The 15,097-nt window shown below is 47.0% G+C and overlaps 2 protein-coding genes across 2 annotated transcripts; both read left to right on the plus strand.

Annotated features, from left to right (window-relative positions):
* On the plus strand, window positions 5,518–7,812 carry LOC8070352 (scarecrow-like protein 3). The gene is made up of 2 exons (XM_021445585.1): window positions 5,518–5,905; window positions 6,580–7,812. Exons 1-2 carry the CDS (start codon window positions 5,543–5,545, stop codon window positions 7,567–7,569), a joined length of 1,353 nt encoding a protein of 450 aa, XP_021301260.1. The 5' UTR covers window positions 5,518–5,542; the 3' UTR covers window positions 7,570–7,812.
* On the plus strand, window positions 8,587–10,529 carry LOC110429621 (scarecrow-like protein 3). Its single transcript, XM_021445832.1, has one exon. It carries the CDS (start codon window positions 8,637–8,639, stop codon window positions 10,368–10,370), a length of 1,734 nt encoding a protein of 577 aa, XP_021301507.1. The 5' UTR covers window positions 8,587–8,636; the 3' UTR covers window positions 10,371–10,529.

A 15,097-nucleotide genomic window follows, 5' to 3' on the forward strand; every position in this document is an offset into this window, starting at 1 on the left:
GACCTTCTCTCGGTCCTCGTGGGCCGCTTCGGAGCCAGCAGCAACTCCGCCAGCAACCGCATCACTACAACAGGATGTTCAATCCCCAGCGCGCGCTTGCTCCTTCTTCCCAGCAACTTGCTTTTGATCCCCTACATGTGTCAAACCTCGGCTCGGCTGCGTCGCCTGCCTTGCTCCCCGAGGGCCACCCCTCTGTTCAGGTCTTGAGCCTTGCTCTGTTGCTTGCTAGGCTGCCTTCTCCCGGTGCACCGGCAACTGCTTCTTCCGGTGAACCTGCAAATGTTCCTGATGCTGTTTTTTCAACTACTGCTGCTGCTGTCTCTGCACCGCCGAGTCCGATCCTTTCGCTGGTTGACTCGCCGGTTGCTGCTTTTATGAGCCAACGTGTTGCAAGCCCTCCTCTTCTCACTTACAGCAGACGCCGCCGCCAGCGCCCCATGCTTAGCGTTCCTGCTGCTCGCCGCTCCAGCTCGCGCCTAGCGGCAAAAGCTCCTGCAAAATTCGTGGACATGACCACTCAGGCTGTCCAGCGCAAGGCACTTTTGAACTCGCTCTCCTCTTGCTCCAAGGCGCTCAAAAAACATGTTACCAACAAGAACATCCTTTCGCGCAACCACCTTCCTATCGGCGCTGCTGACTTGAGGAAGCTGGTCAGCGCGGCAAAGCTTGGCTGCAAGACCGTCGACATCGACGGCCCGGTGCCTTAAGGTCGCCATGTCCAAGTACTGCCTCAACGTCAGCTTCCACTCCTTCAACTGCCGTCACTGCAGAGCAAGAACTTTCAATTTACTTCGTGTTTGTGCTGTTGTAACCTCTATTGTAATCCAATCCTCTGCTTGTACCGCCTTTGCTTGTTCTTGGTGTTTCGTGAGGACTAGATGAACTCGAACAATCGCTGTTTTAACGTTGTTTTCTGGAATGTGCGTGGTTTAGGCGACTCGGACAAATGCAACTTGGTGCGACGTGTGTTTCTTGATGCTAGACCGGATATTGTCTGCATCCAGGAATCCAAACTTGCTGAGATTGATGCCTTCAAGGCTAAAACCTTTCTACCTACATCTCTCTCTAACTCTTTCGTTTTGTCACCGGCTGCTGGCACTCGTGGGGGCTTGGTCACGGCCTGGGACCCCACGATTTTCACTCTGCAGAGCCACTTCCTGAAACCTTACACCTTAACGACCGTCTTCACCTGCAACGCCTCTAATCTCGACTTCACGGTGACAAACACCTACGGACCGGCTGACCACACAGCTTCTGCTTCTTTCCTCCAGCACCTTAGGGATCTTCATCCTATAATCAATGGGCCTTGGATTTTGCTTGGTGATTTCAACCTGGTTCGATGCCCCTCGGACAAAAACAATGGCCAGATCAACTCTAACCTGGCCACGGCTTTCAATGACACAATTCATGATCTCCTCATCGAGGAGGTCGTCCTCTCGGATCGGCTCTACACTTGGTCCAACAAACAGCCTTTCCCCATCCTTGCCAAGTTGGACCGTGCCCTTACAAACAACGAGCTTAACCTGATTTTCCCTCTAACCTGCCTCACTTCCCTACCCCAACCCACCTCTGATCATACGCCACTTTTACTCTCCCTGTCAACTGATCTGCCTAAACCCTCGCACTTCCGACTAGAAAATAGTTGGCTTCGCAACCAATCCTTCCTAACATCGATTACTCAGGCATGGCAGCAGGCGCCGACACGATCAGACGACGCAGGTACGTTGGTCGCGCGCATCAAGGCCGCCAGGGCGGCGGCTATGGCGTGGTCGCGGTGTAACAGGGCACCACCCGAACTTACTCAAAATTGCCAATTCATTATACAAATGTTTGACTTTTTCGAAGAAACAAGAAACCTGTCCAATGAGGAGTTTCAGGTCCGAAGGCTGGCGCAGGAAACACTGACACAGCTTCTAAAAGACCAGGCCACGTACTGGAGACAGCGAAGCAAATACAAGGCAATCAGAGAGGCGGACGCAAACACTAAGTTCCACCACGCTCATGCAACTCAAAGACTTCGTCGCAATTACATAAGAATGATCAGGGTTCAGGGTGCTGAGGTAGTCTCGCACTCTGGAAAAACGGCCGCGCTAACAGATTACTTCCAGTCGATCATTGGGGTGCCTGGAGAGTCAACAGCTTTCGATCTTCAACGCCTGTTCCAGAATGACTACAAGCCAAGTGATCAACTGGTTACCAATTTCACCTTCTCAGAAACCAAGACAGCAATCGATTCAATGAACAAGAACAGTGCTCCGGGTCCGGATGGTTTTGGTCCGGCTTTCTTCTCTGCTGCTTGGTCCTCTGTCAAAGACTCGGTTATGAATTTCCTCGACGCGTTCCACAGCGGTAATGCCCAGCTGGAGTGCATTAATAGATCGTTCATGGTTTTGCTGCCGAAGAGGACAGATGCTGTGGATGTAGACGCTTTCAGGCCCATCTGCCTGCAGAACTGTGCACTCAAGGTTCTGACCAAAGTGCTAACCACAAGACTGCAGAAAGAGATTCCCCAGCTCATTGACATCCACCAGACAGGGTTTATCAAAGGCAGATCGATCACAGACACATTCATCTATGCTTTGGAGCTTGTCCAGGTCTGTCACAAGAGGAAAAGACCAGCCATTGCCTTGAAACTTGACTTCGCCAAGGCCTTCGACACTGTCAATTGGGAAGGCTTGTTCAACGTGCTTCAGGCCAGAGGCTTCTGTGAACGCTGGTGCAACTGGCTGCATTCACTGCTCACAACTTCCAGATCGGCTGTTCTCGTCAATGGATGCCCAGGACCGTGGATCAGTTGCAAGCGAGGCCTGCGACAGGGAGACCCGATTTCACCCTATCTGTTCCTCCTTGTCGCGGAGACGCTTCAGAAGTTGATAAGGGGCAGCAGAGACATCAAACACCCGACGGATGCCAACCTTCCGCCGGCAGTTCTTCAGTATGCAGATGATACCCTGATTGTTTTCGAGGCTACTTTGACAGGGGCCAGCGAGCTGAAGGTCCTCCTTGAACTATTTGCGAACATCACAGGACTCAACATCAACTACCACAAGAGCACTCTTGTACCTATTCATGTGCCAGAAGCGACGGTTTCTGCACTGGTCGATATCCTTGGCTGCAGGCGCGAGGGATTTCCTCAGAATTACCTTGGTCTTCCATTATCCGTGAACAAACTGCCAATCTCAGCGTTCACGCCGTTAATTCACAAGGCCGACAAATACCTTAGCTCCTGGCAGGCATCCTTTCTCAACTCTATGGGCCGTGCTGTGTTGGTAAACTCTGTGCTAGATTCAATACTAGTCTACTGTATGAGTTCCTTGCAGTTACCTCCAGGGGCGATCAGTCAGATGGACAAGCGTAGGCGAGGTTTCCTTTGGTCGGGATCCTCGAACGGAAGGGCTTCACCGGCATCTTGCCTTGTTGCCTGGACCAACGTTTGTCAGCCAAAGGAGAACGGTGGGCTTGGTATCAGGGACCTAAGTGCTCAGAACGTCTGTCTACTTCTGAAACTCCTGCACCGTCTGCATTGTACTGAATCCTCTACGTGGGCAAGGTGGGTGCAGGGGCGGGCCTCCATTGTCACTCTAACCGGAGACGTCCATGGTGACCACTGGAAGACACTCCGATCTCTGCTGCCACTCTACAGAGCACTAACCTCAGTTATCATCGGGGATGGGAAGTCCTGTTCGTTCTGGGAAGATGTCTGGCTGGGGGATGACGCGCTGGAGGATGCTTACCCAGTTCTGTTCTCACACTGCACCTTGAAGACTGCTTCCGTCTGTCAGATGATGGAGTTGGGGATCGAGCAGTCTCTCGTGCCCAGGCTCTCAAGTCAAGCAGTTTCTGAACTCAACTCTCTGCGAACTGCTTTGAGCTCTGTCACCCTTTCTGAAGCAATGGACAGGCGTATCTCCAATTTCAGTAAAGGAGATTCAAACCTCGACAGCGGCGCTATCTACAGGATGCTCAAGGCTAGGGAAGCTGCAGTGGATGCTAAAGCATCTTTCATCTGGAACAATGCCGCACCCCCGCGAGTTCAGCTTTTCATGTGGCTACTGTTGCAGGGGCGGGTGCAATCTCGCTCAGTGCTAGTGAAAAAGTGTGTGGTCAGCGACACTACTTGTGAGGTCTGCCATCAACACGAAGAAACGGCCGAGCATATCATCTGGGGTTGCAATCTTGGCAACACAGTGTGGAGGACACTGGGGCTTTCAACGGTGATCTCAACGGAACTGAAATCTTTGCATACCGTGACGCCTGCCGCCATTATGCCGCAACAAGAGTTCCCAACTTTCTTAGCACTAGTGTGCTGGCACATCTGGAAGGCGAGAAACAGCTACGTCTTCAGATCCGAGGTGCGGTCTGTAGAACAAGTTCTGCTAGCCTGCAAACTGGACGCCCAAAAATGGCGCTCTAGGCTAGCCAGGAGGAAGCGTCCCATTGCAGATATCTGGTGCTCCATCTTTGATATGGCTAGACAAGGTCATGGCTAGGCCTAGTTGGGCTCCATGTGTTTGTATTTCTAGGGTACTTTGTAGTTTTATTCCTGTAATCTCTCTGTACCCAATATAACTCCTGAGCCAAGATGGGCTAATAAAGTATTCAGGTGGGGATCGTTTCCCCCCCGGTGACCATCAAAAAAAAAAAACATTACAGTATCAAATTGTGACATCATGACCTCACGAATTCATCTAAACAGACAACTGTAGATGTGATTCACCTTGCCAACAATCACTGCATCCGTTTTCATTATGATTCTTGTCATTCTCAAACTAGCAGCTCACTCCATGCTCCTCATGACCCCCTAATGTTTCTGCATGCAAGGCACTGGCAGATCTAGAAATGCTCCCTGCTCCTCCTCCTAAGAAATTAACCCTCCCAATCCGAGCCACAAAGCCCCATCCTGCTTGATTTGTAGAGGCATGAAAAGAAGCATCCACATTAATTTTGTAATCATCTGTCGGAGGTGGCTTCGATTTTGACATTGAAGCTTGTACATTTGTTCTGAATTGAGCAGCTAATTTTTCAAATTCCAGTAGAAAAAAGGAGACAGAGCCGCGGATCTCATCACTAGTGGTCATCTTTTGTTCTGAATCACATTGATTGCTTGATTTAATTATGCCAGCCACTAGGCCAAAACCCCAACAATGGTCAGGTCAGCGTATTCCCTGTCAATTGTTCTTCAAGTTCCAATGCAGTGTCTAATGACATTGACCCCAACGTTTGTCACTTTATACCTAGTAAATATGAATAGTCCAAGGGGACAACTCCAAAGGGAACACACTGAACATTCCCATAGTATTCGGTTCAATGCGGACTGTTCAACCTGTGCAACTTTGTGTTTACCATGAATCATTCCAAGCGTTGCATTGTCCTGGTGTGTAAAGTTAAAGCCAGTTATCTTGTTCTTATCTGTCCATCCATGGTGTAAAATGCAGTTCTATAAATGTAGCAGCCTCTCAACTAGAGGAGTTACTCCAGCGAACACCAGAACACTAGTTACTACGTGTATGAGTATACCGAGCGAGCCTCAGGATATCAAAGAATGATGTGTATGCCATCTGTGCGGGATCAGGTGCGGCTTGTCCCGGCTCTGTATCAGTGCGCAACACATGTAAGCGAGGGATCCATCGGAAAGACTAACGATAGTCTTAGTGAGATAAAAAGGCTCTCCTCCATAGTTGATGGGCCGCTGCAGCGTCTCTCCCAGATTATGGCTGACAGCCTAGCTCGCCGTCTTCTCTTCTCTTGTGAGGGCCTTACTGGTTCCCTCATTCATCCATCTGACTACTTTGAGCAGTCGAGCATTCAGTCTGCTCGCTATAACTTTGCTAGCCTCAGTCCCTACCTCAACACTGGCTTTGCTACTATCAACCGGGCCATCCTTGAAGCAATGGAGGTTGAAAAGGTCATGTACTTTGGATATTCTTGCCAGTGCAAATATCCTCGTTATACAGTCTTTTCGCTATCTTAGCTTGTATTGCTCTATTTTGTGCTAAAAGGTAAAAACATGTATGTTTTTTCCCAGAACTTTCATCTCTAACTTTTTTCTTTCTCATGAAAGCCAAATTGCTAGTGTCATGCTTCAGTGTCAGAATTGTTTCTTGCTTGCTTTCTCATAAAGCTGATCTAATATCAACACTTTATCAAAAGATATATCTTTTTCTTCAACACACCATAGTCAAAACCCACTTTGATGCAGTTTCGATAAACTCTTGAAATTTTGATATGCTAATATAATATATGAAGAAATTGAAGTTTCAATATCTACAGAAAGACCACTACAGTACAATTAATTTGGCCTGAGATTTCGTTTTAGTCCTTTTATAGCACCAGATGCCGTGCTATGTCCCAATGATACTGGCATCTTTCTTGACACTATCTATGTATTCAAACCATTGTGTATAGTTATGTCACATGTTTGAATAACTTTATAGATTTTCTAAAACGTTACATGACATCGCCACCCATGATTCAAATTTTATTTGTGGCTAGCAAGTAGTACTTTATGATAAAGCAGTTTAGTTTTTTTATCAAGACTACATACATACCTATGAGCTTCTGATGACAATTGTATTTCAGGTTGTCCGCATTATCGACTTGTCCTGCTCAGCCTCCCACCCACGTCAGTGGCTCAAGCTCCTTCATGGCTTCCATGGGCGCCCAGGAGGGCCACCTGAAGTACGCCTTACAGTTGTCCACGATGACAATGACTTTCTGGCCAACATGAGGGCATTGCTATCTAAGGAAGCTGATATGCTCAAAATCCCGTTCCAGTTTAATGATGTAAATGGCAGGCTTGAGACCTTGGACTTCAGTAACCTCCGTAGTGTCCTAGGGATAAAATATGGTGAAGCGATTGCGATCAGCTGTTCTCTACAGCTGCATCGCCTGCTCGTGGTTGATGACAATGCCAGCTGTTCCGCTATTGATCAGCTCCAGAAAATGGCAAACGCTGCGCAGCTTAAGCAGATGGCTAGCTCAGTGTACAGCCCAGCTTCCATACTGAACTATCCACGAACACCGTCCCCTCTTTTGTTGGCAAGCTTCCTCAATGCCATCCATACGCTCAAACCAAACATCATGCTGGTGATGGAGCAAGATGCAAACCACAACGCCTTGTTGTTCTCCGACCGGTTTGTTGAGGCACTTAACTATTATGCAGCCCTCTTTGACAGCTTCAATGCAATGGCTGCCACCAACTCGCAAAGGGCCAATGAGCGGGCACAAGTAGAAAGGATGATCCTGGGGGAAGAGATCAAGAACATATTACTGTGTGAAGGAGTCAATCGGCATGAGCGACACGAGACGCTGAGCCAGTGGGCAATGTACATGGATACATCAGGGTTTCACCATGTTCCGCTCAGCTTCGGTGCCATTAGGGAGGGTGAACTGAAGCTCATGAGCTTCGGGTTGAATGGATGTCAGTACCAGGTAGAAAGCGATTGCCTTTTGTTGGGATGGAGTTCCACACGGCTCTACTCTATATCGGCATGGAGGCCGAAGAAAGGCTCAACCTCTGGGAGCAGAGAGCATATGTTAGTTCAGCGTCAGGTATGGCCACACAATTAGGCCTCCCTGTTGATGGTAATTTCTTTCTCCATTTTGCTGGTGCTGTGCAGGATATTTCTGGCAGTTCTATGCTCTAGCTGATCGATCCTATGTGACGATCTCTTTTTTTTAGAATAGCGAGCACCATCTCGTGTGAAGCATAGTGATGTGTAGATGAAAATTAAATATTGTAACCGAGCTGAATCGGAAGAAGTGTCTAAGTTAATTCATAATAGCAATTTTGGATTGCTCTCCATCATCAGTTCCTAGTTTAACATCTCTTTTTGAGAGTTGTTTTCATCTAAAATTAGTGTTGTTGCCTTGTGCCTTGGTTCTGTTGTGTTCTTTTTGGCTATCTATATGGACCAGCAGAAGAGAACAGGGAAATTGGCGAAGCATATGAGCATGCCAAGAGACTGGACAATTTTCTGGTGCATACGTTTAAGACGTCATTCCTAGGATGGACAAGAAGTTTTCCTTGCAAACGAAACAAGAACACACTGGGTCGCCCGGCCCCCCTGATTAAAGTTTCTGTAAAATAAGCAGCGGGAAATTAGCATTATTCGGCAAAAACAAAAAGCATGTGGTCAAATTTGAACGAGTACTCCAAGAAAAAGGCCACCTTGCAATCACCTACCATTTGTTTTGTAAAGCTGACAAAACTGAAGTGTTTGCTTCTTGTCCTCTGGCAAACTCTAGCCTGCACATGAATGCAGATTTTGGAGCCATGTCTGCACAGCATTTGAACCTCACTGGCTGCTCATGGAAAACAAACATATATCTCCATATAGCTTGAGAGTTTTCTGTCAAACATTCTTTGTATCACTCAGACACTAGCTATGCAAAAATTTTGTATATATTGTACATAGTACGCCTGCAGCAAAGCCTGTAGGGATTGAATTGATCGCAAAATTGTCTGGTACCTTGTGATCCAAAACCCTGCAGATAAGTTCCAAGCGAATATCTCCAAGCAGCTTAGTTATTCCACCGAGATGCAGACGACATGGCTTAGCCCTTGCCGCACATACATCCAATTCCTGGGGTCGTCTTCTTGTGCACCTCATGACAAGGTCACCACCTAGGAACGTATGAACTCGAGACCATGGCATGGCGCATGCTTGCATTGCAACATTTGTCGCCATACCAAGATCCAAGCCCAACAATGGCGTGCTCGATCGCCTTCATATCCAGAGCAGCGATCCATTGACCAGAAGCCCCGTCCGTCCAAAGCTTCAAGCTTGGTGAGGATTTCGATCGCTCATCAGGCCGGGGTTTGGACTCTGGACATGGACATGTTCGTCCAGGAGGACACGCTGTCGTCGGCGACGTCGTCGCCGGCGTCGTCGCTGTACACGCCGTCGCCGCACGGTCATGGCGGGCTCGGGTCGTCGTGGGTGCAGGAGCTGAGCCATGACCAGCAGGGCCTGCGCCTCATCAACCTGCTGTACCAGTGCGCGGCGGAGGTGGCGGCGGGCGCCTTCGACCGCGCCAACTTCTACCTGGAGCAGATCACGCAGCTGGCGTCGCTGGACGCGCCGCACACGCTGCAGCGGCTCGCCGCCGTCTTCGCCGACGCGCTGGCGCGGAAGCTGCTCAACCTGGTCCCCGGCCTGTCGCGGGCGCTGCTGTCCACGGGGGGCAACTCCGGCGAGGCGCACCTGGTGCCCGCCGCGCGGCGCCACCTCTTCGACGTGCTGCCGTTCATGAAGCTGGCGTACCTGACCACCAACCACGCCATCCTGGAGGCGATGGAAGGGGAGAGGTTCGTGCACGTCGTCGACCTCTCCGGCCCCGCCGCCAACCCGGTGCAGTGGATCGCTCTGTTCCACGCCTTCCGCGGCCGCCGCGGCGGGCCACCGCACCTCCGCGTCACGGCCGTGCACGACGGCAGGGAGTTTCTGGCCAACATGGCCGCCGTGCTCGCCAAGGAGGCCGAGGCGTTCGACATCCCGTTCCAGTTCAGCGCCGTGGAAGCCAAGCTGGAGGAGCTGGACACCGACGCGCTCCGGCACGTCCTCCGCGTGCGGTCCGGCGAGGCGCTCGCCGTCAGCGTTGTCGGGCAACTGCACCGCCTCCTGGCGGTCGACGACGCCGGTGGCAGGAACAGCAGACATGTCCCGGGCAGCAGCTGCCTCACCCCGGTGCAGATCATCGCGCGGTCCAGCCCAAGCAGCTTCGGCGAGCTGCTGGACCGGGAGCTCAACACGCGGCTGCAGCTGAGCCCGGACTCGTCGGCAGTGCTCTCCATGTCGCCGCAGTCGTCGTCGCTGTCGCCGGCGCATCAGCAACAGCAGCAGAGGGAAAAGGCAAAGCTGGGGAGCTTCCTGCGCGCGGTGCGGGCGCTGTCGCCGACGCTCATGGTGGTGGCGGAGCCGGAGGCGAACCACAACGCGGCGACGTTCCTGGAGCGGTTCGAGGAGGCGCTCAACTACTACGCGTCGCTGTTCGACTGCCTGGAGCGCGCGTCGGCGGCGCAGGCGCACCGGTGCGCCGGGGAGCGGGCGCGCGCCGAGCGGCTGGTGCTCGGGGAGGAGATCCGCGGCGTGGTGGCGCGGGAGGGCGCGGAGAGGAAGGAGCGGCACGAGCGGCTGGCGCAGTGGGCGCGACGGATGGAGGCCGCCGGGATGGAGCGCGTCGGGCTCAGCTACGCCGGCATGATGGAGGCGAGGAAGCTGCTGCAGAGCTGCGGCTGGGGCGGCGGGGACTACGCGTACCAGGTGGCCCACGACGCCGGCGGCGAGGCCTTCTTCTTCTGCTGGCACCGCAAGCCGCTCTACTCCGTCTCCGCCTGGAGGCCGGCGGCGGCGTGCCGGCACACCTAGCGGCTACTAGCTGAGCTCGGTTTAGGCCATCGCATCGATTGCTGGTGCTGCACTGCATGCATGAACGCACGTGTCTACTCTATGTACAGCCATCTCTCGACGATCGTGCCATATTTGCGTCGTCGATATCGATCCCATTACGGTGTGCTCCCTTGAATCTGTTTGGCTGTTGTTTGAAGTGTGCAATTGGTTTGCATATCAAAAAAAAAATGATGATACAAAAGACATATAGTAAATCACAAAAGTAACAATTTACTTCTTGATTACATAAGAGCGTTGTTTGAAATCGTCTTAAAATTTAGACACCTGAAATAGAAAATTGAAATTTGAAAGGGGAAATGTTATTTGTATCGAAGTTGTTCAGAGATGTGACTATATATGTACCGCCCTGGTTAATGGGTCGGTGGATCGAAGTTATCTAGAGATGGTCGGTGTATTCCTCTTAGTTGTGCGGTTTATAGACCCAAAGTTTTGTATGGTTTTTTACTCATAGATGGAGGATTTTTAGACCCGGTTTCCTTTATAAACTAAACATGTTTCTCATCTTCTAATACTATTTATGGAAAGTAAAAAAATTACGTTCTTGTGACGCTTGGCGGCTATAAGATCTAGACCAAACCATGTTGAAATTGCCCTCAACCTTATATGCCAGTTATCAAAAAAAAAAAAAAACTTATGTGCCATCTCACGCATCTTCTAGATGTGCTCGCCCCGTCTCCTTGCTTAGACCACCACCTGCCTTTCGTCCACGAGTCCATTATGCTCTCATCTCCATTTTAGGGGAAATGCTTTTCTACCAAAGTTGTTTAGGGATATGGTTATATATCTCCTAGTTATAGGGTCAGAAGTTGTGTAGAGATGATCAATGTATACCTCAAAGTTGTGTGATTCATGAACCAAGTTGTGTGTGGTTTTTTACTCATATAGGTGTACATTCTTTAAACCTGATTTCCCTCCTAAACTAAATTTGATCATTTCTCTTATAACAATATTTACTACCCCCTCCATCCCAAATTGTAGGTCATTCCAGAATCTTGGAAAGTCAAAGCATCTCAAGTTTAACCAAAATTATAGAAAATTTATAAAGTTTTATGGCATCAAATAGATGTACTATGAAAATATAATTAATAAACAACCTAATGATACTTAGTTGATAATATAAATATTATTATCCTACCATATAAATTTGGTCAAACTTGAGATAATTTGACTCTCCAAGATTCTTGAAATGACATACAATTTTGGATGGAGGGAGTAGAAAGTAAATTCTTTCACCATTCTTTTGAGAGAGAAAAAATGCTATTTGCCAAGCAAATGTATTTTTGCATCTTTTTAAGTGACACTTGGTAGTTGTTCGATCTAGATCAAACCATAATGAAATCGTCTTCAACCTTCCATGCCACCTGATGCCTCCTCTTCTAGGCATGCAGAATCAGCCCCACCTCATTGCTTCACTCACCACCTGCTTTGTCCACCAGTCCTATTGTGCCTACTAAAGCCCTGTGCTTTGTAGAAGTGGCGGTTCAATTTCCACCTAGCATCCCCACCCTTCAAACTCAACCAAGAGAACTCGCCATTGCTAATACAATTTGAGGTGTTACCAGAAATCTTAGTAACTCCTATTAGAAAATGTTAAAAAAAAAGTGTAGCTTTGGTCATCAACAACTAGTTAAAATAAATATATCTCTGACTAGTGGCAGAGCTAGCAATGCAAATTTCCATTGTTAGGGGAACCTGACAAGGAATATTAATATATATCAACTCGTTATATTTACTTCGGAGGTCATATAAATCTTTTTATGTTTATTGAGTATTGACAACAGGGTCCGTCATAATCAAGAAATACGGCAATCTCCTTATTATTCGCCAAATCTATAGCATGGTACAACTATAAGAAAATAAATATAACATATTTAAAAAGTAAGCATGCTATAGATGCAAAACTTACTCTAGATAAATGTAAGCATGGGCGGAAGGAGAGGGGCATGCGTCCCCTCCCCTAATTTAATTTCTACCGCAAACAAAATTATATATGATGTTCATGGCCTATTTTGTACTAAAGGTCATCATGATGTCCATGGTGTGGCAGCGAGCATAGTTGATCTTGCTTATTTGAACGAGATCACATAAGATGTTAATATATAGTTCGGGCATATTTGCTAGTTAATATTAACGAACAAAGATTTTTTTTTTTCATTTTGTGTGTTTTTTTACTTTCCAAGCTATCGTTACATCATCCATGTCTTGTATGTGACTCATAGTCATAATCTATACTCATATGAGTTAGACTAATTTGAGTCTAGCGATGCGAAACCAATTTCAAGACATGCCAAGCGATAGTATAGAGTCTAACTTAATACATATTTGAACAAATGATGCAACCGTTATATAAATGTTTGAGTCACAAGTCGTGTTCAGGTGATAACGCAATAAGATGTATATTTCGTTGCTTGCTATGCTAGTTAATAAAAATAACATAAACAAAGCTCGACCGATCGAAATTCCTAGTAAGCTTTTCTTTTTAATAATTGTTACTAAAACAATGGAAGGAATACGTCATTCAAAAGCGCACGTCTCATGGACCATAGTGAGATTTATGTCGTGCACTTTTTGTCGACGTCCCATGCGGGTAAATACGCTTTTGTTGGAACTAGAAAGTTGACGAAAAGTTGGTAGAAAAAAAGGCTGCATCTTGGCCTCTTGTGTTTGTCACTTGAGAAAAGTGAAAACGATCGAGTCTGGCTCCGTGCTTTTGACTCGTGCACAGTGTAGATGCTGCATGCACCAGGGTCCAGAGTGCAGGCGGTGGCAGCAGTCAACGACGACGATAGCTTAGCATTTGTCTTGCACGTGGAGACACATACACCGGACGTGCAGGTGCAACCTTGCAGTGTTGACGGACCTGAAATTCAAGTGAAGAAGTTGCGGTGCGATCGTGCGAGGCACATACTGTACGGTGCTGCGTGGATTTCATTTGCAGAGCATCCCAGCTGCCACCACCGCTGCAGTCATGCATGCACGACATACACATGCGTCTAAACATTTTATCTTGTCAATTGATTTTTCTGATTATTATGTGCCCGTCAATTGATTTGGTACTCAATCTTTTTTTTTTCTCTGTCAAAACCAGTTCACTTGGCTGATAAATCGTGGCTGAAAGTACTGTTCGTTGATTTGTTGTGAGAGAAAAATACTACCGAATGGCTGGCAGTTTACTCAACGATTGGACCAAAACAAGGATGAAGTCCGACAATGCATTTCCCAATAGGGTAACACTTCCAGTGATTTTGTTCGGAATCCAGAGTTTGTCTGAGGACAGTTAATGATGGTAAATCATGCTTATTTTTTTGGGAGGATCTATGGGGAGAAGACACTCTGGCTCACAAGTTCCGAGAACTCTATCTTTTGTAAAGACTAGTAAAATATGCACGTGCGACACGCACGTGTTTGTAAAAACTATTTCAAATGCAATGGAAATATTAATTGATTTGTCTGCATACAGTAAAGTTAGATGGCTAGTACTTGATTGATTTGATCAGGTCGTGTAGAACAAGGTTTAAATCATTTATTCGTAGGATGCCTCAGCTGCATATATTGTTGTACTTTCATTTGACACATTTTTAAACGGCTAGTAGCGCCATATTTTTCTTCCTCATCACTCACTCCTCGCCATGGCATCGTCGTCGGTACCTCGCTTTTGCGTCCTCAGCAGCCGAAATCCGGAAATAGGGAAGAAGAGGGGGTCCAAGAGTATGGGGTGCCGCCCCAGCCCCTAGGTCAGCTTCGTCGTTGTCTCATCATTTTCCTCATGCTCACGCTAAGATTTTAAATCTCTTGTATTTTGAGTATACCGTGAGACAAAGGTAGCATTGTAGTATAATGCTAAAAATTTATAATTCAAAATAATAATTATTCTCATTATCAAAAGATATGAAAACTACATATCCATACAACTATTAATGTGATACAAATAAACTAAAATCTCTTGTAAATAGAGCACAAATAATATACAAAGAGTCGTCAATTTGAACTAACTGGAGAGTTTCTTTTCATTTGGATTAATGTATATAACCCGTACTCAAATGAGTTAGAATAACTTTAGTATAGACATAGTTAGGAATCCCAATCTAAATTATCCTAGAATCCTAATCCAAATAGAAAAAGGAGTAAAAGTATGTTCCTAATATAATAGCTATAAGTCACGGCAAGTTTTTTTATTTAGGTTTTACTTATTTTCTTCAAGTTTTTTAAGAATGACCGAGCTCATTTTTTTTTTGGCTGGAGAAGACCAACAAGCGGATGGGAACGGGAGAGCTAACTCCTTGTCGGCCATGAAATTTTTTCCTTTTTAAGTTACGTTTCCTTATTTATCACGTTTACATGTTTAACTAAATATAGAAACATGTAGAGAGCCAACTCCTTGTCGGCCATAATTTTTTTCTTATTCTTTTCAAGTTATGCTTCCTTATTTATCATATTTACACGTAATAAAAATAAATAGTATGATATTATTTTCTGTTTTGGAGTCTAGGAGAAATCTTGGGTTAGGAGGAGTCTTACATCTTATATTATTTTCTGTTTTGGAGTCTAGGAAGAATCTTGGGTTAGGAGGAGTCTCCTTGTCGGCCATGAAATTTTTTTCTTATTCTTTTTAAGTTACGTTTCCTTATTTATCACGTTTACATGTTTAACTAAATATAGAAACATGTAGAGAGCCAACTCCTTGT

Source organism: Sorghum bicolor, chromosome 8, assembly GCF_000003195.3.
Source record: "Sorghum bicolor cultivar BTx623 chromosome 8, Sorghum_bicolor_NCBIv3, whole genome shotgun sequence".
Classification (NCBI taxonomy): Eukaryota; Viridiplantae; Streptophyta; class Magnoliopsida; order Poales; family Poaceae; genus Sorghum; species Sorghum bicolor.